This window comes from Sceloporus undulatus, chromosome 4 (assembly GCF_019175285.1).
Source record: "Sceloporus undulatus isolate JIND9_A2432 ecotype Alabama chromosome 4, SceUnd_v1.1, whole genome shotgun sequence".
NCBI lineage: Eukaryota > Metazoa > Chordata > Lepidosauria > Squamata > Phrynosomatidae > Sceloporus > Sceloporus undulatus.
The window spans coordinates 88,431,975-88,456,944 of NC_056525.1; the positions used below are offsets into that span (position 1 = coordinate 88,431,975).

The following is a 24,970-nucleotide window of genomic DNA, read 5'->3' on the forward strand; positions in this document are numbered from 1 at the left end:
AATTTCATGTTACTAGATCTCATATGACTGGGGGGAACAAAGCTAGTGAAATGAAGAATTACTTGCTATCCTTGGCAATACAGTGCATCTGGAAGAGATTAATGATTTTGATTCCAGTCTACTCTTACTTTTCCCAGCTACTGAAAATATCATGTACATTGCTTAATTACATTGGAAAATATTCTAATTGTAACAAGAAATATATGAAACAGGATACAAGAAGGATTGGATGATAAAGCAGTGCTACTCAAAGTGGTGGGTCATGGACTGATGCCAATCTCTGAGCCATCAGTTGCCAATCCCTGGAGTGTTTCCATGAAAGAAACAATTAATGCCATGGATACAAATATGGTAGAAATATGGTAAAAGTCTTGCACATGTGATACTGGAAATGAAAAGACAGTGGCAACTGTTTGCATGTGTACTGAATTTTTATTGTTACCCTCTGTAATTGCAACTGTTCTGGTTAGATGCCCTCATTTGCTTGTGTTATCATCAAAGGACTGTTGTCATTACTCTGGTTAAAAATAGAATGTGTTACAGTTGCTGAGTGGTAATGCAAAAAGACATATATTGTTTGTGATGCTTTCTCTTTGAAACAACCTCTTTTGAAGCCGCACTGAAGTCATTTGAATATGTCTATTCCCAGCAGAAGGAGGTTATGTGCTGCAACCTCTTCTTACCTAGTCTTATCCTTTCTTTTTGTTATCTTTATGCCATTAAAAAAATACCACCTCTTTCAAAGGATGCAAAGTGCAGATTTAATAACTATGGAGAAAAGCAGATGACACTAGTGCACTTAACATTGCTCAAAATAATGACAGAAATCCAAAGAGCACATTAGGATGCAGTTAGTCATACTTGACAAAGGGCACCTGTTGAAAATGGAAACACTGTGTTGTGTTGTTTAGCATGTTGTGACTTCACGTTATAATCCTCTCTTTCCATATTACTGACTGGCCTTACTCCATATCATTGTCTTCAGTAGGTTGACTGCTGCCTTCTATGACAAGCATGTGTTTCCTTTGAAAGAGATGGTAATTTTAATGACATATATGATATGCATGTATATGTATACGTACATGTACATGTATGGTATACAGGGAAGATATATGCTTTCCTCACCTCCCTCTATAGCTCTTCATATTGTGTTGAGAAAAGGCTTTTGCTAAATTTCATCTGATATTTGGGAGAGGAAGTCAGTGTATTTCAGGGACAGTGTTTCGTATGCAGGCATAGCTTTCACTAAAAAGCCCTTTCATTGTCCAAACAGAAAAAGATAATAACTAGTTTAAATTATAGGCTGTCTGAAGGTATTATTGTGGTATCAGATCTTCTCATTAGAGGCTGCATCAAAAGTTGGGAATATTTTATGCTGATTTCCTTAGTGCTTGTGCTGATTATGTGTTTTATTATTTTTAAAAAACATCAACCAACAACTGGCAGAACCTAAACTGGCACTAGACAAAAAATACTAGAGATTATGGGGCTTAAATATGCTGATTAATTCTCATCAGCAAGAGCTATCTCCTAATTGCTTTGGGTACTTGGGGAAACAAAAGAAGCTAGAAAATTATTGTTTAACATGCTGTAGTGTTTGAGATGAAGATGCTTGGAAAATCAAGCACAACTGAATATCATGCACCCTTTGATATTGTACATGCCTTTAGGTACCTGCTATGTACTCCTTTCTATGTGGCTTGATGACCTTGGTCACTGTAGTTCAAAGACTGTAAAGCTTTGAAAAAAAAGAGTTGGATGAAAGCATAATGAACATTCTAATCAGATACTTTACTATTTCTATGGATCTTCAAATGCAGCAGCATTTGAAGACCCTCCTTTACAATGAATATTCCATTCAGACACTACATCTGTGGACTATATTAATGCATCAGTAGCATTTGAACAACGTGTGCCGAAAGCATGATACAGCAGCCTTGCTGAGCCAAAACAGATCTGTTTATTGCTGTGGACAAATGATCACATAGGAATCCTATGTGTGCCTCTCCATCTGGTTATTACTTTGGACTGGGGTTATCCAACTATCATAGTATCAAAGTATCATATCTTAGAATCACAGAGTTGGAAGACACCATAAGGGTCATCCAGTCCAAACCCTTGTGATGCAGGAATACACAATCAAACCACCTCCACCCTGTACAACAGGAAACCCCTTCCCCACACTAGTAAAGAACATGTACAACTAACAGAAGGGATTCAGTCTTGGTATCTACATGGATCTGCAGATCTGCCATGAGAACCTGCTGTCCCAGTTCCTCTATCCATTGAAGAACAAAGGTCTATCTCAAATGCCCGCTCAGCCATTGACCACCAGGTCAAGGCTTCCTGAGAGTGGTTGGGATGAGTCTGGAAAATATGATCTAGGGGGAAAGGCAATAAGAGGCTCAGAAGGACTAGGCATGCAGTGATATAGACTGTGGGACTTACCACATCCCTCTATTGCACTGGATGGGGAGCTCTTACCCTTGGCACCATGGGCACACACCTCCTGTAGGAAATAGTTGTGCTTGATAAAGTGCTTATGCAATCCTTTTTCATTGATCCCTTATGGATGCAGTACTTGTACCCCAGCTTCCAGCTTTTCTGAATCCTGTAACTGCCAACAGTCACTTTTCATCTTCTGTAGAGGAATGGGTGGTCATAACATAATGAATAACTATAAGTAATTAGATTAAATTTTAGAATTTCAGTAGATACTTTGCAGTTTGTTTAACATATCAGTTCTCTCTTTTCTCTCCCCCCGCCCCTTTTGTTTCTCAGCAATGATGATGCATATAACCAGATGGCTGTGGCTCCCTTCCCATTACCCTCTAGCTCCCAGTCTCCCATTGAGGTAAGATGCTTTTCAGTATTTCTTAAATGAAAGCAATTAATCATAATTAGCAGGTTAATATAAGCCCAGACATTCATCTTATTAAAGCCTGAATCCTAAAGCACTGATAAGAAATGCAACTGCATATGAATTTCCCCTCACCAGAAAATGGTTCAAAACTTTACATTTCACTCTGCTTCAGGAGAGACAGTTGCTAAATAGGTCAGCCATTTAACAAACATTTGCACAATTTAAATTAAAATTGATAAAACACATGATATGAACTGGGCTAGCAGTCTGGCATGTGGAGAACTTTTTCCTTCCCTAAAGCAAGGAGGTGGCACTTTAGTTATTATGGGGTCAGTCATGATGGTTTTCCAGAGTGCATGTTAAGGAGAAAGTGCTAGCAAGTGTAATGAGTTGGAATCTTTAATGGGCTCTATGTATGCTGCACTTCTATTGTTGTTGTAATATTTTTAATGAGTTTATATTATTTTAAAGTATTGGTGTTTTAATATGGTAGTGTATTTAATTGTGGTTTCCTTTTTTTATATTTTCAGTGTCAAATTTTAATTCATGTACCTTGTTTTAATTTATGTTGTGAGCTACAATGGATCCCAATAAGGAAAAAGGCAGGTGAAAATAAAATGAAATAAGACACAATGAAATAAAATAAATGTCCATGTTCAGGCTGATTGACTGATGTGCTGTAAAGGGTCTGACTGCTCCAGAAGCTTCTTGTAGGTCAGTTCATTCTAATTTCTGAATAAGGCAGGAACCAGGAAACATCTGTAGTCCAGATGTTTTTGGACTACAACTCCCACAGCCCTCTTCTAATTCCTGTACTGAGTGAGGCTGGTAAGAGTCATAAAGTAAAAGATCTGGATAGGCAGACATCCCCCTCTCTTGAGGAAGAATATTGCATTACTTTGCACATCTTATTATGGCTACCTGCACTCCAGTGAAGGTTGACTGTAGGTTGGTTGCTACAATAGGAACAATACTGGCAAAGACTTCCCCAGCTGTGTTGTTCACTTTTTTACTTTAGTATATACATACCATGTTTCAGGTCAGCCATTCCAAAGGTGGCTCACATAAAATAAGTGAATCCATAAGGAAACTCCAGGAAAAGACATATTAAACCTCTTAAGGAATTACAGAATTAAAGGCAACAACAGATCAGCAAAATTGAAGACCTTACATGGGTGCTCCAATTAAAAATGCTAGAAAGTGTGTTTGCTTCTTCCAACACAAAGTACAAACCAAAACTAATTCTCTGAATATGCCAGCCACAGATGTTGGCGAAACGTCAGGAAGAAAATCTTCTAGAACATGGCCACATAGCCTGAAAAACCCACAAAAAACCAAAACTAATGGGACTGCTGCCCTGTCTCCTGGGAAGTGAAGTCAGTTTCTCCACCATCCCGTGTGGATTAAGCTTCAGTGCATTAACCTTGATCTGTAAGCAGAAAACAGATTGTAACTGAGGTTGTAACTATTGTAACTGAGGTGCACAAAGGTGGGAAGTGCCCACAACCTTCGAAAACAGACATATGTGTAAAGTGGATTTTTTTCACTGCTGGCTTTCAGAACTAAAAAGGGCAGGTAGAAATAACTCTTTTCTCATAAGATCTTGAAGACATCATCATCTCTACCCTGCAGTTATTGCTAATAAAGTGGTAATCATTGTGATAGGCCTGTAATTTCTGTTCTTGAGTGTTCTGCACTTTAACCAATCACCTTTAAAAAGGCCCTGGAATTCTATGAATAAAGTGTTTTTTTTCTTTATAGTGTATGTGATATTCAAAAAGGTGCTGTCTATGTATATTAATAGTGACATACAAAATGTGTTGTTGTTTGAATGATAAGACATTTGATGCACTGAACTAAATACAGGCTAGAAGTTTCCTGCTTTTTCAAAAAGTAACTAATTTAAAATCTTTGACTGTTGACTTAATGGGGAAATGACTTGAGTGACAGATCCAGTGTTCTTTTTAGATGTGCATTCCTGCTTTGCCTCATCATACATACACGTTAATCAAATTTTCTGTTTAGCAGGAGGCTCTTTCAGCCTGAACATTATTATAGCTGTAAGGCACATGTCCTTGATTCAGTCTTACCTTCAAGCATCAGTTGAACCTGTTGGTTTCCCAGCTTCAGATGAGGACTTCATACTCATATTTTCCAATATTTCTGTGACAAATAAAATACATCCTGCTGAGGATACAACATCCAGGGGTTTTTAAATTTTAATCAACACAATCTGTCTCTTAAAATAGAAATATGTGGGATAGTATCAGAGGACACAGCTGCCATGTATGGGAAACCAATGTTTGAAGGGATTTATTTCTTAATGCGCTCTTGCAGTATTTCAGTTCATCAACTCTTTGAAAAAATAGGAAACAGCATTTTAACTTCATCTCACCTTTGTATATGTTTTTGAGCAATTCAGAACAATTATCAGTTCTTTTCTTTTGAGGTGTCTAACTATATATTTAAATAAAAAAGTGCAAAGGATTAAGTTATGCAATCTCATCTTATGCCTCAGAAAGAGCTGACATATTTCAAAAATTAAACAAGAAGTATGTGTTTATATTAATCATGGGGAATGAGGAGCAAAAGACAGGCAGATCACACTGAACTCCATCCCCTTGAATACTGTAAATCGAGGGCAGTCTGCATTAATGGTATTTCACCAAGCATTTCTTACAAGTTTACCTGTTGAATCACAAGGTTTAAAAACATAAAGGGGATAGGGATTTTTTAAAAAAATAGAAAAGCAAAGATTTTAGGATGCCATACATGAAAGTTTGCATGGGTAAGATATGAACAGAATGCACATTAACTATATAATTGTGTCTTTAAATCCTTATTCTGTATACAAGTATACATATGTGAAACTTTGGGTACAACATTCCCACACTGGTTGTAATCAATTCAGCTGATTACTACAGTTTGCTATGTCCCCAGAGGTGGGAGTCTTATTTGGTTTTTTCATTACATGTCCCCCATCTGTCCTCTATTTGCTCCATTAATTGAAACAAATAGAGGACAGATAGCAATCAAATGTGTCATACCTTTCATGTACAAACTTTTACAAAGAATTGATTTAATTTTAATACTAGACCAGTAAATTAGATAATTGGAAATAATATATATTCCTAAAAAATATTTTCAGTGATGCACTTTATGGTGGAACTTTAAGAACTACTTATAAAGGGATTGTTTTAACAGAGTAAGATGCATAAGATACAAAGCTGCTAGCCAGCTGCTTGATGTTCCTGAAAAGAACATGCGGTGTTATTTGGCCTTTGGAAAAAAATCTGTACATCATTGAACTATAATGTTACAGGATAACACTCATATGTATTATTTTCTGTAATGTTTTTGCCCATTTTGCCCAACCCTGACTTAGATGTATATCATTTTTATATAACTTGATTTTCAGACAATACACTCCACCTTTCCAAAAGAATAATTACACTCTTGTTTTAGCATCCTGGTTGAAAAGACCAAGAAATCATCATAAGATGGGAGTTATGACATCATAGGTTGGGAGTTTGAAGGGATGTCATATTGAGGAGGGGGAAGATTGTTTTCTGCTGCTCCAGAGACTAGGACCTGGAGCACTGGATACAAGCTCCAGGAAAAGAGATTCCACCTCAACATTAGGAGGAACTTCCTGACAGTAAGAGCTGTTCAACAGTGGAACAACTCCCTCAGAGTGTAGTAGAGTCTCCTTCCTTGGAGGTCTTTAAACAGAGGCTGGATGCCCATCTGTCAGGGATGCTTTGATTGAGAGTTCCTGCATGGCAGGGGGTTGGACTGGATGGCTCTTGTGGTCTCTTCTAACTATTATTTTATGATTCTTTGAGTCTGTGGTACAATCCCACCTTCTCCCGCAAATCACAACATATAGATTTACTTAACCAATAGTTAGATTTATAAATTAATATATTCACAAACTAAGTTAAATGAAATTCCTAATGCCTTCTGTTGTTTGGAGACACAGCTGTGTTAGTCTGGAATATTAGTATGCCAAGGGATCATGTAGCACCTTTGAGATTAACTGAGCAAAAAACTTGTAGCATAAGCTTTCATAGGCTTGGTCTACATCATGCATCTGAGGAAGTAGACCATGTCTGCAAAAGTTCTGCTACAACCATTTCACTCATTTTGTCTCAAAAGTATTACAAGATCCCTTTGCCTTTATTGTGGGCCCAAACAGACAGGCCAAAATAAAGTTGCTTTGGGTCACTTTGGAGATATGCTATTTAAATGATGCATGTATCCTAAGAGGCCCAAAGCCACGTTCCAGTCATAAGGATTGGAGTGCAGCTTTGGTGCAGCTTCTGGCCTCTTAGGATGCATGTGTCATTTAAACAGCATACCTCCAAAGTTACCCAAAACAACTTTATTTTGGCCCTGTATTACTCATGTTTTAGTCCCATTGAAATCAACAGTTTTGACTGACTTGCCCCATTGATTTCACTGATATCAAAGCACAGCTAAATGTAATCTGGATTCAACCCTGTTTTAAACTTTCTAACTTACTTGACACTACACTTAAACAGCTTTAACAATATACAGTAGTGAAATGCATAAGAACCATGAAGGCTAAATTTCATATTTGGTTTGGGGCATGCTTTTAATGGGAAAGGCTCCAATAAAATCAGTTAAATTTCAGCATACTGTAACCGCCTTATTTTTCTATTTCTTTTTGTTAGGATGTCAGTAGTAAGACTGAAAAGCAAGTGACAGAGAACCAGCAAATTCTGGTAGAGAAGCCATCAGAAAATGTATGTATTGACATTTTTAAACAGTAGTAGTAGTAGTAGTAACAAAAATTAAAAATAGTTTTTATTTATTTTTAATTGCAACATATTCTATTATTGTAAAACAGGCATAAATAATAAGAAAACAAAATGAATATGGAATTTTTAAGCAATAATTGTGTCAGGATTTTACCATGGCTCTTGCAGTTTATGCTCAAGTCTAAGCCTAGACCATTTGGCAGAGTGATGCAGCTGCCTCAGACAACTGGTTTTAAGTGTCATGAAAAAGTGTCAAATGGAGGCTTACGTAATGTATTAATGTTGTATTTTTCTGCTAGGAAGAGGGAGAAGCACTTGTGCTGCTTTTTGCCTCAGGTGCTAAAATAATCAAAAATTCTGACTTAGAGATGTCCAGTGGTTGGGGGTGTGTGGATGCGTTCAATTTGCTGCCTGTCTCAGATAGCAGACTTACTCCTTCTAATTACTGCATATCATTTTCACCAAGATTTCTGAAACCTCAGCATCAAAAGGCAGGGAAATCATTACTTCTAAAGCTGTTAAATATTTTATTTCACACCCCTCTTCTGATCCATATAAAGATGTGCTTTGGTTTAAGCTGCTTATTTAGGTTTTAGAAGGAAGCTTTAATAGTTCAACTATTTTGGTTTTTCTTTCTTGTTTTTTTTCTTCCCCTCCAGTTTCGTAACCAATTAAAGCAATCAAAGCCTTCAACAATAATCCCCATCAGTTTACACGACATATCTTTGGCACCGCCATCATTTTTGTCTCCAGAGACAGAATTCACCAACAGAAGTATGAACTTACTATTTTCATCCAAAGAATATCTTGCATTTCCTTGCAAAACTTTTTAGAATGACAGAGAAAAGGTGCTATGTGTGTGTTTGTGTGTGTGTGTGTAATATACAATTACCTCAACAGCGTGTGTGCGCGCATGCATGCGTGTGTGTGTCTAGAGTATAGCATGTTATATTTTGATTGTAATTTACTTTTTTAAAAGTCATTATTGCAAATTAGATTTTCCTTTGCTTTGCTATTATATAAATACAAGGTTAAAATGTTTACTTTTATTTATTTATTTTTCTTCTTCATTTGGCACATAGCAGCTCTTATTCTTGCAAATCTATTAAAGTGACACTGGTGTTTTTTTAAAAAAAATCCCACTTGCTATTTTAGGGACTTGTCAGACTGGGGTGGCAAGAGGCTGCCCCTTTCCTAGCTGGATTGGAGGCATGGCAACCTCACGCCATTGCCCGAATCTGCCTTTCGAGGGTGCAAAATGGCACCGCAAAAAGCAGCTCCTTTTTGTGCCCTTGAAAGGGCGCCAGAGCCACGGCAGTGCAGCTATATGGCACTCCTTTGGTGCTGTGTATCATGATGCTGCACGCGGGGTGGAGCATCATGGCGCCCTGGGGCAGTCAGGTGTACATCATCTGGATGCGACACCCCAACTCCGCCCCCAGGCCGACTTTTAAGGGGCCTTATTTTCTAAGATAAATTAATTTGAAGAATCTAAAGACATAGCCATGTTAGTTTGGAAAATCAGTATGCATCTGAGGAAATAGACCGAAGTCTACAAAAGGTAATGCGAGCTTCTTTATTTCAGTTAATCTCAAAGGTGCTACAAGTTTCCTTTGCTTATTAATTTGAAAACATTTACTAATTTTTTGTAACTCTTTGGTCAGTAATAAAGGGAATCTTCTGTTAAGATCTTCAATTTAAAAAAAAATACTAATGCACCAATGTAGTGGCAAACATAATTAAGCCCTTAAGACATTATTCTGGCTCTTTCAATTGAAAACCTATGACACCACCACCCCATCAACGTATCATGCCACTTTACATTCAGTAATGAAGGCACTAGATCACATCTGACCCTGGAAGCTAAGCAAGGTCAGTCATAATTACTACTTAAATGAGAGACCACCAACGAATACCAGATGCTGTAGGCTATATTTCATAGGAAGGAGCTGGCAAAACCACCTGTGAATTTTCCTTGCCTATGAAAATTCTATGAAAAATTCATGGGGTTGCCATAAACTGACATATGATTTGAAGGCACACACACAAACACACACGTAGATGGCTAGGTAACATAAGTAGTTTTGCACCATTGCAGGTTTTGATGAGTGTTAACTTATTGAAATTGTTTCAGCTTCTTCCATTGTCACTGGCCAATTTCAAGTCTCTTTCATTTGGCACATAGCAGCTCTTATCACTGTGAATATATTAAAGTGATCCTGATGGTTTTTTAAAAATCCCACTTGCTTTCTTAGGGGCTTGACATACCCCTCCCCCCTTTTCTAGCCAGATCAGAGCTGCAGCAACCTCACGCCATGGCCCCAATCTGCCTTTCGAGAATGCAAAAAGGAGCCGCAAAAAGCAGCTCCTTTTTGCATCCTCAAAAGAGTGCCATGACTGTATGATGCTCCTTTGCATAGGAATATGCACAGGTTACTGAAAATTAATTGGAGTTGTTTATTTTACCCTCAATTAGTAATAAAAGCAGGGATTAGTTCATATTCTTTTTCTAAAGTTGACTGAAAGGTTTTTTTTCCCCAAGGTGAAATTTTTCATGAGAAAATTTATCAGAACGATCTGTAGGATAGTTTAGAAGCTTCTTGCAATTTCCCCAGGCTTTAGTGCCATATATTTTAGGTCTGAATGGAATGTAAAACAAATGACATTACTTACTTTGGATTTGTACTCTAATGAGGAGATAACATTATTCAATCCTGCATCCAAACTGTGATTTAGTGAATTAGATACTTACATAATTGAGCTGTGTGATGATATTCTCCTTTGCTTTTCATGCCATATTTTCTTCCTTGTATAAGACACAAGGAGCTGATTTATAATTCCTGATTTAATACACCATGTCAAATAGGGAAAAACCAACCTCTGTCTCTCACTCTCTCACGAAGTTACAGATTAAGTAGACCAGCATGCACTCTGTTTTAAAGAAGAGACTTATGCTGGGGCTGGGGCTGTGCCAATAGGTCTGGACAGTCAGAATGGTGCTCAATATTCCACTAATATTGTTGTCAGAAGCAACATCTCACAAGATCTGGAGAATAACTACATAGATGCAAGGAAACAAGTCCCTTTATTAATATCTTCTGAGCTCTTGTGGCATAATGTGTACTCTCCTTCTTTTACTCCATTGTGCATCTTACACAGACACAATGCCTGCGCTATTGGCCAAAAGTAAAAACTGTAACATATATTGAACTGTTTTACATGAGGTTAGTATTCTTAACATCAGTGGATCCATTTTTTGGAAAACCAGTGTTTTACAGCATGGGTCTTCCTCAAAATAAATGTTTATAAATATTGTATAAACTCTGCTTGAATTGCATTCAACAATTAAATGATAATTAAATCATGGTTGTAACCATCCATAAACTATTGAATATGTTCTTCCCATTGTCTTATTTCTCAAATTAATTTTATTTGATAAGAGTCTGTTCAGAAATTTTGATGCTCAAGTTTATTTCTGTGCTGCTTCTCTATACAGTGCTTTACCTAATCATATTGAATCTTGGTTTTACAGACATCCTTCCACCCCCTTTGGCAGATCCAGCAACATGCCCAATCATTCCTGGGCAAGAAATGGTTATAGAAATATCCAAGGGGCGATCAGGACTAGGTCTCAGTATTGTAGGAGGAAAAGACACACCACTTGTAAGTTGTGCTGTTGTTTGTTTTCTGTATAATTGAAAACTCTCAGGAATCCTCAAACTCTTTGAGTTCTGGTGCAATGAATGAAAGAAATGTAAAAATATCATTTAAAGCAAAATAAAGAATAGTGCGTACTTCAGTTCTCCTACATAGCATAAAATAATGATATAAACTCAGTTGCTCTATTTTTTTAAAATGTAAATGAGAGAAAAGAACAGTTAACATACAAAATTCTTCAGCATCCTTTCCCATTCCACATAAGTCCCCAAGCAAAATATGATGTCCCTTTACCATCTTGTATATACTATTCAGCCTTGATTTGCAATTGCATATTGGATATTTATCTGATTCTGTGATGAATATCACACACATGGCCTTCATTATGCTTGGTAGTCAAAATGTGTGCTTAGTGTATGCTGCTTTAAATATTGTGTTAAAAGAAAAAAAATTGTAAATGTGATATAGCTTTTCAAAAAGAAATGTAACACCAAATATAGAAAATCATGCTTGATGCTATACACTGCATTACCATTTTGAAAATTACTTACTGGTAATACCATGGTAAGGATTAAAAAAACAGCTGACTATTGCAAAGATGTGAAACAGGCTCTCAGAAATTAATAAATTTCTCTGAATAAGAATTATTAATGTTCAGCCTTTATCATCAACATGTGAATTGGACATTTCTTTGTTTGGCTTAAATGATTTTGTGAAATAATTCCTAAACAATCAGGCCTATCCAAAAGAAGTTAAACATCTGTCTATTTACTATGTCTGTCCCTCTACCAACCTGTATCTTAAACAGTGTAGTACACATCCCTACATTTCCTACCTGAGCAACATTAAATCCAATTTCATTTGAATGCTTCAGCCACAAGGAGTTCTGGGAAGGAATAGTATAGTAATTTTTCCCCCCCTGTGAGCTCAAATGAATCTGAAGACTCCAGATCCCATCTGATCTTTGAAGCCAAGCAGGGTCAGCTCTAATTAATACAGTTGGCCCTCTTTATGCCTGGATTCAGCATACACAAATTCCACCATTCATGACTTGAAAATATCCCCCCCAAAATATTCCAAAAAGCAAACCTTTGCCATTTTGTATAAGGGACCACATTTTACTATGCCTCTGTATATCATGAGACTTGTACATCCATGGATTTTGGTATGCATAGGGATCCTGGAACCAAACCTCAGCTGATACCAAGGGCCCACTGTACTTGGATCGAGACTGCCAATGGATACCAGGTGCTGTAGGCTATATTTTGGAGGAATGAATTGACAAAACTACCTCTGATTATTGTTTGCCTAGGAAAACACTGTGAAATTCATGGAGTTGCCATAAGTCAACAGGTGACTTAAAGATACACACCCACACCAAGATGCAACTGGACATACAATAGTGCCTCCATAAATGAACAAGTGGCTACTTGAGATTGTAAAGTTAGAGAAAGCTTTTATTGACAAGTCTGGTTACAAATAAAAGGCTGCAAGCTTTCACTAAGGTGTGAAACAGATGGCCCTGAAGGGGCAGCATGATGATGCCCCGAGAGAGCTGGATTGGGGCCACAGCAACTGCACACAACAGCCCCAATCCAGCCAGCTTCCATCCCAAATAGGAGTGGAAAAAGTCTGCTCCTATTTGGGGCAGAAAAAAGCCACCCCTTCGCCTCTAGAGCCTGCTTTTCACTGAGTCTGGGGCATGTGATGTCTGAACGCCATGCCAAGAAGCTGGCTTTACTGGGCTGTCTGTTTCAGCCCTAAGTTTTAATGTCTGCTTTAAAAATTCCAGGTAGTGGGTGAAACAGGAAATAAAGTGTTGGGGGCATTGAATTTGCATTCTGTCCTCCTTGTACTAGATTTAATTAAAAATTAACTTTTGGTCAACTTTTTCTTTTCTTTTTTTCATTTAGTAAATCTTATTTATTTATTTGATCTGTATCTCACTTTTCTTCTGAAAGGGACTCAAGGGGTCCACTGTCGGTCTGTGTTCAGGGCATGGCACTTAAACAACACATGCCCCGAACATAGGCTGAAGCCACCTCAACCTGGAAAAATTGGCTTGAAAAGGAGCAGGGGAAAAAAAACATTCCTTTTCAGAAGCTGGTTTAAAATAGCAGCATTGGACTGGATTGGGGCTGCACATGTGTGGTTGCCACAGCGCTGGGGTGAGTGGCACCAGAGCAACCCCAATCTGCTCTTTTTGGACAGTCTGTTTTGTCCCTTGAAACCTGAACCACATTTCTAAAACCCTAAATTTGTTGTTGTCATGTGCCTTCAAGTTGTTTCTGACTTACAGCAACCCATCATAGGGTTTTCTTGGCAACATTTGTTCAGAAGGGATTTGTCATTGCATTCCTCTGAGGCTGAGAGAGTGCGACTTGCCCAAGGTCATCCAATGGATTTAATGGCTGCAATGAGAACGAAGCCCTGGTCTCCAGAGTTCTAGTCCAGCATTCAAACCACTATGCCATGCTGGCTCTCAAAACTCTAAATACAATGTTCTAAAATTTCATGAAACAAATTTTACAGTCAACCCTTAACCAGGCAGCTTACTGTTTCTTCGCTCCTCGATGTTGTGTTCTCGTGATATGGGCATCTTTCAGCTGATGTTTCCAAGACCTCTTGGGAGTACTGGCTGAGAGTGGCTTATTCATTTTGCTTCTTCCCTGCACAAATAAAAAATCTGCACAGTAAAACTGGATCCGTGGCCAAAGGTCTGGGTGGAAATGCATTACAGGTGGAGTCTCTCTTATCTGGAATTTCAAAATCTGGAATGCTCCAAAATCATCCATATGAGTGGCTGAGATAAAGACACATTTGCTTTCTGATGGTTGAGTATATACAAAATTCTTTAAAATATCATGTATTAAATTACCTTTGGGCTATTTGTATAAGGTATAAACAAAATGAATTTTGTTTAGTCTTGCATCCCATCTCCAAGATGTCACATTATGCATATGCAAATATTTTTAAAAATCTGAAATTCCAAACACTTCTGGTCCCAAGCATTTTGGATAAGGAAGACTCAACCTATATATGATGCTTGGCTTTGGGACCTGATGACATCAGGAGCACTGTGATATCCCCTCATAACACCTGCCCTATGGAGGGTTTGGGTTAGAGAAGTTCACCCACCACCTTTTTTTCATTTCCCCACTCATTCAGCAGGCAAATAAAACCAAGCCTTTCCTATTAATGTCAAATTGTTATTCATTGTGGTCCCTTTGGGATTTTCTGAATTAAATGCTGCTTCAGGCCCAATAGGACTGGATTAACAGTTTGTATGCATCACAGTGCTTCTTTCTCCTAGTATCTGTAGCTACTCTGGCAATTTGTTCCCTAAAAGATGTCCAATCATATCTTCCCCATCCTAACCCAAAAGAAACTAAGGCGGGTTACAGACCGCCATTAGGGACGTCCTGAGGACATCCCAGTTTGAAAAGGGGGCGTCTCTTCCAGACGCCCCTAACCCTATCACGGACAGAGTCCGTGACAAATGGCGGCGGCCGTTCCACACGGCCGCCGCCATATTAACATAGCGGACCCTGTGCGTCCGCACATCGTGCCCCGGAAGTGACGCCGCAAGTGCACGACTAGCGCCTCGCGGCGTCTCTTCCAGGGCCCAGGAAGGAACACAATTTCCGCGCTCCTTCCTCGGAGTGTCCGGGAGCCGCACGGTTTGGCCGCTGTGGCTCCCGGACGCTGCAAGCGGAGGCGGAGCCAGACCGCTGCAATCCGGCGGTCTGTAACACGCCCCCATTTTGCTTTATTTATTTATTTGATCTGTATCTCACTTTTCCTCTGAAAGGGACTCAAAAGTTTTATCCCTGGTAGCATGGAAACAATTCTAAACTTTCGGGAGGAATGTTTGAGGTTGTCTCCAGCAACCCAAAAACACGAAAATATTCAGATAATATTAATATTACCAATGGTGATCATAACAGATAATCATTATTACCTACTACCATTAGTTTGGAATCATTTTCTGAGGCCTTGTTGTATGTTACATTGGTGTAGGACACCACCCTTTCTGTGGTCCTGGTTATGGAATTTGCTTTCAGCAATAGTTTTTACAATATACTTTTATTCAGAGTTGCCATATTCCACTTCCTCAAATGTGGCCACTAAATTTGTATATTATGCAAATTAGTCAAATTAAGGAAATTACTGTAATTTGCCTTTTAATTATGCAAATTAGGCACATAAATTGTTGCATATTTTTCTCCCATTATGTTTCAAGCTTTATATTATTTTGTACAGTAACAACTTCTCTGAGAAAACCAGTATAGGCTAATGTTTAAAGCACTGGACATGGGAGACCCAAGTTCAGATCTCTGCTCAGTCATGGAATTTACCATGTGACTATGGTGTATCACTAACTCTCAGCAAACCACCTTACATGATTGCTGTGAGGATTAACAGCAAGAGGATAACCATATAAAATGAGTGTGTATATTCCTAGTACAGAACAAATAAAAGAACAACAATAGTAACATTTTGACATACACTGACACTTGTAGTGACATCAGATCACTATTTCCACCCATCAATTTTTCACTATGAAAATATCACAGTAACTCTAAAAATGACTGCCATCTGATTCACAGGGCAAAATGCAGAGATGCAGAATAAATATTTTAAGTAGGAAACAGTTTTAATCAAAATGTACATGCTAAGGAGATTATCTATACCAGGACATCTGTGCTCCCATTCAAATATTGCTTATTAATGACAGTAAACTTAATAATAAATGTTAGTACTTTTTACATTTCCATTTACAAGCCCCTTAATAATGACATTCTCCCCCCCCTCGCCATATATATATATATATATATATATATATATATATGCCAAATGAGGCAACTCTCCATTAATCTGATGAAATCGGCTACAGTCCATAAAGCTTATGCTGATTATCCTTTTAGTCTTTAGGTGTAGATACTATTGTTGGGTAGAATAATGAGATCTTAAGAGTTGGAAGAGACAAAAAGGGCCATGTAGTCCAACTCCTCTGCCATGCAGGAATACAAAACTAAAGCAGCCTTTAGAAATGCCATTCAACCTCTGTTTAAATAGCTCCAAAAAAAGTGAGTCCACCACCCCCTGAGGCAATCTATTCCACTGTTCCAGCTCTTATTTGGGGGGGGGGGGCATTCTAATGTTTAGGTGGAGTGTGTGTGTGTGTGTGTGTGTGTGTGTGTGTGTGTGATTTAAATCCATTGGTTCACTTTCTCATTTCTAGAGCAGAAGAAAACAAGCTTGCTCCATCTTCTACAAGAAATATCTTCAGATACCAGAAGAGAACTATCATGTCACCTCTCACGTTGTCTACGTGATTAAAATGCTCCTGATTCCAGTAAAATATAATGTGATCCAGCCACACACAATTCACAGAGACAGAGGCTTTTTGCAGGGAAAGGAGCTCCTTAAACTCCACAGGAAAAAGGTTGCATGTATTTTACTGGAATATCTGCATGAATCTGGAGAAATGTGCACTACTGCACATGTGGCCATCTGTCTGGTTCACATGGATTCAGATGATGGCACATTTTTGGCAGATGGAGGATGAATAGATGCAATTACAGTCAACTCTCGACATTTGTAAGGGTTAGGGGTGCAAGATCCACATGATAATGAAAAAAACCACAAATATAGTGGAGGCAAGTTGCAAGGCTCTCTCCCAAAAAGGCTTCTCAGGTTTGTGAAATGAGCAGCTGAAAGGTTCCCTGGAGGAGGGTGAACAAAGAATGTGTGCCTGGTAGCTAGCCTCCATGGCTGCCACCCATTCCTAAAGCCGACGGCTGGTGCATGTGCATTAAAAGAGTCCTACCCTTTGAGAGAAATGGAGGAATGAGTTATCCCCACTGTGTACACTGCATCCATCTTTAGAAGACAGTTGGTGGTGACCATCCTTGGTGCTCTGCCTCCTCCCCCAAGGACAGCACTGCTGTGTGCACACAACTATGAGGGGCTTGGGTGGGCAGAGCAGCCATGCCAACTACCTCCCAAATCCTATTGCTCTGTGGGCCTGTACACAGCTCTACACCCTTTTCAGCAGCTTTGCCTTTTTCACTTTCCTTCTCACCCCATTGAAGCAGGTTGGCCTCTGCATGCCTGAAACCAGTTGGAGTTGCTGGATTGCTATTTGAAGACCCACTTCCATGCTCCTTCACACCACTACCCATTCTGGGGTGATTGCTCTCAATAGTTCTCAATGGATCCTGAGCTGCTGGGGGGGAGCCTGGAAGCAGCAACCTCGAATTTATTACAGTGGCCCTGGAATGGGCCTGTAGCGTTCCAAAACAGAACGTTATGGGGACGCTTGGCAGCGGGGAATGGATTTTACCGCACAGCAGGAACGCTGCCACCACCACCGAGCATCCCCATCCCATTCCGGATGTGTTCCCCAGGGGGGCGATTTCCAGGAATGCTTCTCAAGCGTTCCCAGAAATTACCCCCTCTGGGACGCATCTGGAACGGGATGGGGATGCTCAATGGCAGCAGCAGTGTTCCTGCTGTGCGGTAAAATCCGTTCCCCACCGCCAAGTCCTCAGAATATTCCCTTTTGGAACGCTACAGGCCTGTTCCAGGGCCACTGCGATAAAATTCCTCGTTCCAGTTTTAGGTGCACAGCCCACCTCAATGGAGAGAAAAAGAGGGTGAAAAAGTCAAAGCTACTGAAAAGGATATAGAGCTTTCTCTGCATGCCTGAAGTCAATTGGAGAAGCTGGATTGCTTTTTGATTATCCGTTTCCATGCTCTCTTTCTCCTCCTACCCCTCCAGCAGCTTAGGCTTAATGGAAAACCATTGATAGTGATCATCCCAGATCAAATAGTAGAGAGAGCATGAAAGTAGTTCATCAAAAAGCAGTCCAGCAACCTCATCCTGGCCTCAGGCATAGGGAAGCCACCTTGCCTGGCTGGGAAGAGAAGGAAGGTGGAAAAGACCAGGCTGCTGAAAAGGGCATACAGCCCACAGATTAGCCAACTTTGGGATGCAATAAGTGGCAGCCATGATATTCGCTGGTGCGTTCCCCTCCAAAGCCCAAGGCTGTTGCCTGTAGGTGCACGTGGCTGCCTCAGGCTTGGAGTGAGTGGAGGCTTAGGAAGGATAGTGGCAAACCCAAAGATAATCAAATCCATGGATCACAAATCTGCAAATTTGGGGAGGGGGGGTGACTGTAGATTTCTACAGGAAAGCAAAGACAATTACTATATATACTCATGTATAATTCTAGAAATTTTAATCAAAAGATTACCCCCCGCCCCAAAACCTGAGATGACCTATCCATGGGTCAATGCAAGTAGTGTACTTTAACACTTATTTTAAAAAGGAACCACCCTCTGATGAAAGACAAGAATATAATCTGCCCTGGAAGCACTGACTTCTCTTTACTTTCTCATCCATTCAGCCTTTAGTGTGAACACAAATAGTTATGCCTGCTGGAATTTTGTAAGTTCTTTGCCACTGCTTTTATTTGATTCATCCTTTAGAGCCCTTGTTACATGCCCCTAAGTTAATACTCTTGACTTATCCACAGATCATATCAAAATCCATAATTGGGACCCCAAAACCTGTCCTTGACTTATACATGAGGTTGACTTATAGTCGAGTATATACGGTAATCTTGGCTGTGAATGTGCAAAAATCCACAGCAATTAACATAATACACTTTCATGTAGACTAGCCCTGTGTCTTCTCTTCTCCATGCTAAATGTACCCAGCACCCTCAGTACTTCTTCATCCACAGCACTTCCCTGTTCTATCAAGCTTGTAGCTCTTTTTTTTAAAAAAAAGATATAAGATTAGTTTGGAGTCATCTCTAACAATGTTGGCTCCTTTGCTTAGTAACAGAGATGAGCACCACCCCCTACAGTTGGACACAGCTAGACAATCACATGAAAGGGGGGAAGCTTTAATTTTAATGCTCTCATTTAATTCCAGTATTCTTTGTCTTTCTGACAACACCATTTGGGAGCTCTTGTTATCCAAGAAAGGCAGTATAGAAATATTTTTATATAAACAGCAAGCCTAGCATTTTCACTGCATACAAGACTGCATACAGTTGTGGCCTACTTTGTGAAGTTAGTAATTGTACAGATAACCAATGCTAATGAAGACAGAGAGTACCTGTCAAAATCTGTTCTTGTGTAGGCAGTTCTTATGGCAGTACTATTAATTTAATCAAATTCTTAATCTGCATAGAAAATGTTGCCTCTTTGATTTATCTATGAAATGTAAATCTGTAACCCCTTGCAGTCAAATACTCCAAATTTCATCTAATTCTCATAGTGCTGTTGAATCCTGCACTATGCTTTCTCGCCGTTTGGAAATAATACATTGGGAGAGTTCTGTGGCATTCAAAAGTACCCATAGCCCTTAATCTCCTTTGATTCAATGAATAAAGGCCAACATTTTAGCTGTATAGTTTTAGTGGGAGCTGCCCCCACTCTGCACCACATGTATCATGGGTAGCCCCTGCCTTTTCCCTCACTTCTTTTAGTATGCTGCAGTTACAGCAACACAATTGAACTGTTAGGCAAGAACTTGATTCTTTTCTGTATTTTAGTCACCTTTCCTATCTTTATCATTTCTCCCTTCATTTTCCTTGATTTTGTTTATTCATTATGAATTTCCATTAATTATCTTCCCTCCTTTTTTGTTGGTTTTCAAGCTCACAGTGTCAAAGATGCTTGTTCAGTGTCAAAGATATCTTATTTAAGAAGTATATTTATCACACAAATAAGATACTCCACCACTAATATTCAAGAGAGGAATTTGGTTCCTTGATCCAGTAATTTGAGAACAATGAGGGCCAAGCTCTGGTTTTCTAAATGTTGCTGAACTCTAGATTCCATTATACTATTTTGCATTGTCAGTGGTGGTGACAGTTGTATGAAAATGTCTACATGGTCACAGTCTTATAGAAGGTATTCGTTGTTGGGGTATGTAGACGAGCTGTGTCTAGCATATACACACACGCAAAGTTGATGCACATAGGCAGGAATGCCTAGCAGATGGTCTGGCTCAGAGCGGCCCTTTCACCTTGAAGGAATGAATCTCTGGATAGCGAGACTTCACTCAACGAGGGCTTTAATCTTTGTTGCAGAATATTTACAAAGATTACACTGAGTATCACACAGCCGCCTTGAACACTCACGGCTATACAAACTAATAAAGTGCTTTGCCAACCACCAACCATAACAAACCGACAACAGAGATTCTGTCCTTCTTTAGGTGGTCCTCCTGGGGTCATGTAACAACCATGCCATGCACTAATGAAACCTGGCTGGTTTCATATCCAGTGCATGTTGCATCAGACTTCCCATGATGCACAGCTCACCAAATGCTGACTCATGCACCGACCATTTGAATTGTAGTAATCTCTGCTCCAGTTCCACCTAGTGGCCACATCCATGTCATTTTCCAGATCAGAGTGCAACATGGTTTTGAGATTCATTCCCATGGTTCTTAAGTTGTTATTGTTGTTGTTAACTGCCCCCAAGTCAACTCTGATTCATGACACCCCTGTGGATGAGACATCCCCAACCCCCCCCCCCCAATCCTCCACTGCTCTGCTTAGGTCCTGTAAATCCAGTCCCATGACCTCCCTGATTGAGTCTATCCATCTGGCATGAAGTCTTCCTCTCTTTCTACTACCCTCTACCTTTCCTAGCATTTTCTAATGAGTTGTGCCTTCTCATGATGTGGTCAAAGTATGACCGCCTCAGTTTAAAGATGTAGCTGTGTTAGTCTGTAAAATCAATATGTAAAGGGATCTTATAGCAACTTTGAGGCTAACTGAAAGAAAGAAGTGGCAGCATGAGCTTTCTTAGACTTAAGTCTGCTTCCTCAGATGCATTTGGGAGGAAGTAGATTGAAGTCTATGAAAGCTCATGCTGCCAACTTGTTTCTTTCAGTTAGTCTCAAAGGTGCTACAAGATCTCTTCACATACAGGGGTGTAGCCATCTGCTGTGCCGTCTTCCTCTCTTTTTTTCTACCCTCAACCTTTCCCATCATAATTGTCTTTTCTAATGAGTCATGCCTTCTCATGATGTGGCCAAAGAATGACAACCTCAATTTAGTCATCTTGGTTTCTAGGGTAATTTCTGGCTTGATGTGTTCAAAGACCCATTTGTTTGTCTTTTTGACTGTCCATGGTATCCTCAGCATTCATCTCCAACACCACATTTCAAATGAGTTGATTTTCTTCTTATCCACTTTTTCATTGTCCAGCTCTCACATTTGTACATGGTGATGGGGAATACAATGGCATAGACTATTAATGCTTTAGTGCTCAGTTTTATACTTTTACAAAAAGTTACAACTCATAAAATTATATCTTTATGGTTCTTATAGCTATTTCATTTAATGTAAAATTTGGCAAACAGGAACCACAAGTGAATTGTGGTCACACATGCACACACCTGTCCCACAGTGTGGGGAGACACAAGAGTCATACATTTCTTACTTAGAAAATCTGGGCTGCACAGTTCTCACAAAATTCAAGGTCCATGAATGCTGCTTTCTGTATTACACAGTATTGGAAGAAGAGAAAGTGTGAGATTCATTCACAATTTCCTTCTGTGCTACCTCTTATTTGAAGTGTGAAGTAGTTCTAAGAGTTTTCATGGAACCTCAGGATACATTTCTTGGAATGGAAAAATAATTAGTTTTCTTACTGTGCCATCATCTAATTTTAGAGCAATCAATTTTTACAATTTACTCATCATATGATGAACTCTTTTTATTTTTCACATTACTTTTCCCCCCCGAAGAAACTTTCCCATCCTGACCAAGGTAGAGTTTATGCTTTTCTATATACTGTAGTTCTGTTTCTATCATTCTCTCCCTCTTTTTGCTAGTTTTTTAAAACAACTCCCCACCATTTGGGGGGGGAAATTGCTTTTGAATGTACTTGCCAGAAACACAAATCCCTCCCCCACTTTTATTTTCAAGCAATATATTTCCACACTCAACATTTTACTGCTGTAATTTTATTATTTCAAAGTCAACTGAGAACTTACAAGAGTTGATAACTGGCAATTAAAATAATGCTAATGAATGGTACTCTTGAAATTTCACATTTGAACTCTTTAGACCTTAAAAGAATATGACTGTAAGCACAAATATTATGGAGGTTGAATAACATTTAAATAAACAAGAACCAGATGTAACTGGGGGGGGGGACTATAAAATGTAATACTAATATTACTTGTTTCCTTGAAACAAATTGACATTTTAGTATTTAAAAAAATACACAAATGTGGATCAAATTTCTATAAAATGCACAGTGGCAAAGGAAGGCCGTGTGATGTGAGTATGCAATAGGAACTAATTTGTTGGTGTCTCTTTTGTCATTTTCACAGCCATAAAACAAATGAACACAATTGTATATTATAATATTACATTGCCTGTTTTATTGCATCAGCACTTGGCTATTTATTTGGGTGGTTAAAGCTACTTGATTCTTAGTGACTGCTAAGCATTTGGGCTATCTGGAACATTATTTCTTTAGCCTCTGAATAAAGCCTAGACATGCTTCCAAGCATAGGAATGGAAGCTTCCACTTGTATAAGGGATTTTTTCAACTAAGGGACTGATTTGTGCACGTAAAATTGTGAGTGTGTGTATGCATGAATGTGTGTTTCTGTCTACCTATCTAGAACTGAAATGAATAAGGCAGTGCATGAGGAAAATTTGTTTGTATATTAAAACTGCTGTGCCTGGCGGTTACTTCTGGATTGGGATGACTGCAAGTCCATATTGCCAAAAGTCAAATTTTAGTTTGTCTTCATGTGGCATGCTCAGTGATCAAGCAGCAGAGTTCTCCCTTGAGCATGCAGTCCTCTGAATTACAAGTGAGACTGATCATTACAAGTAAGAGTGAACTAAATTTACTGTGGCACTGGCTTTTGGTGGAAGGGGTTATTTAATGAATCTCAGGATCTCTGTTTGTCACATTATTTAAAAAATGGATCAGAAACTGGCCCAGGCTGAAAATGAAAGGTTTGTGGGCATATTCCCCCATGATTAGTGTCTTCTCATTGCTGTGTTATAATGCTATGCTTTCTACAGCAGCACGTCTACATATCTGCCATTAGACCATGGGACTGGATCTTTTGACCCTAATATAATTTGATGGCATTCTAGAAAATTGGATGCTGTGTTGTAGGAGAATTTCATCTCCTGCTCAGTGGCTAGTATAGAAGCCTTCTACAAAAGAAAAGAAAAAGAAAGAAAGAAAGAGTATAATTTAAACTGCCTTTTAGTTTCACTAATTGTGTCAAACATTTGATTACATACATTCCTGTAAACAGATTAAAATGTATCTTTAATTTAGATCTGCAGTATTTTATACAGTAATATAAACCACTCCTGCTTTCTGTAAATCACTAGCTATCTACTACCAAAATCCGCCCCACACCCAACATAAACTAGAGACTTGATATGGAGGGTTGACTTTTTGCAATTGCAGGATGGTTATAAATGCTCAGCGCCTTGGAGCAACAAAAGAGGAAGTTTCTAAATGATCTCTTGATCACACAACTTGCTTTAGGGCAAGAGTGCTATTATTTCCCCTTCTTCAGGTCTTTCTCATTTCTTATCACCTTGCCCTGGGTGATGCAGTGCTGCCTCATTAAAAATATTTTTTTTAAATTGAACGTGTTTTATGACCTCCCACTGACTGCTCTTTCCATTATGAATGACTTTATCCAGAAAACAAATGTTCCAAATGTTAATCTTAAAAGACTGAATAAATGAAACCTATTTATTTACATTAGAATTTGCCACAGAATGTCATCGTACTGTATAGCTTTACCTAGATATCTTACTATGGCTGTTCCTTAAATCTTGTTAACGTTCTCTGTCTGTACTAAGGCTTACCATGTTTAGGTTTTCTGTTGATGGAAGTTTATAGAGAAAGCCCTATTTCAGATGCAATATATGTGAAAGGTTAAGCAGAACTGCAATTTTGAGTAATTGTGTGCTTTACTCCATGGTATACTAATAGATTAGTACTATTGTCCTATGGTTGCTGCAGTCTTTTGTATCTCCTTTCTTGTGGATTCATATATATATTGATCATTTCCAGTCTGTTTGTCACCTCTTTGTTTTTTCATATTTGTTGGCATATTTTAATTTAAACCAGAGTTACTCCTGTCCGTGTGAATTGTAGCATTTCAATTGGGGTATCATCTGTTCCTGGTGATTAATTTTTTCAATTGCACTTCGCTTTTAAGAATCTGGGGTTCGCCTTCATATGATTCATCTTCACATGATTCCTTTTTCCATGTGTAATTCATTTCTTCTTCTCTTTTATATAACTCCTCTGTGTATTGCCTCTATCATCTTTTTATCTCTTCTTGTTCCTGTATTATATTCGTTTTTTCTCTATAGAGGGCTCATTCCCACTTACATTTAAACCAGTGTATGATTCGCCTTCGCTCTGTGTTGGTAAATCGATTCCAAAAGGCACGTCATTCTCACTATGAAAGCGGATCTTTTCATTATTCCATTATTATTATTATTATTATTATTATTATTATTATTATGCTTTATTTATATAGTACTGTAGATTTACACAGCACTGTACATACAAACAATAAAATACATAAAAGTAAACCTGCCCATGGTGTACATTCTAAGAAATAATAGCA

At 38.8% G+C, this 24,970-nt stretch overlaps 1 protein-coding gene across 1 annotated transcript in view; it reads left to right on the top strand.

Moving 5' to 3' along the window:
• The window catches only part of PATJ (PATJ crumbs cell polarity complex component), a 212,377-nt gene that overhangs the window by 139,786 nt on the left and 47,621 nt on the right, over positions 1-24,970 (top strand). Inside the window, 4 exon segments of the mRNA XM_042463137.1 lie at positions 2,782-2,854; positions 7,561-7,632; positions 8,307-8,421; positions 11,180-11,310. Of these exon segments, the coding sequence (XP_042319071.1) occupies positions 2,782-2,854; positions 7,561-7,632; positions 8,307-8,421; positions 11,180-11,310 (391 nt within the window).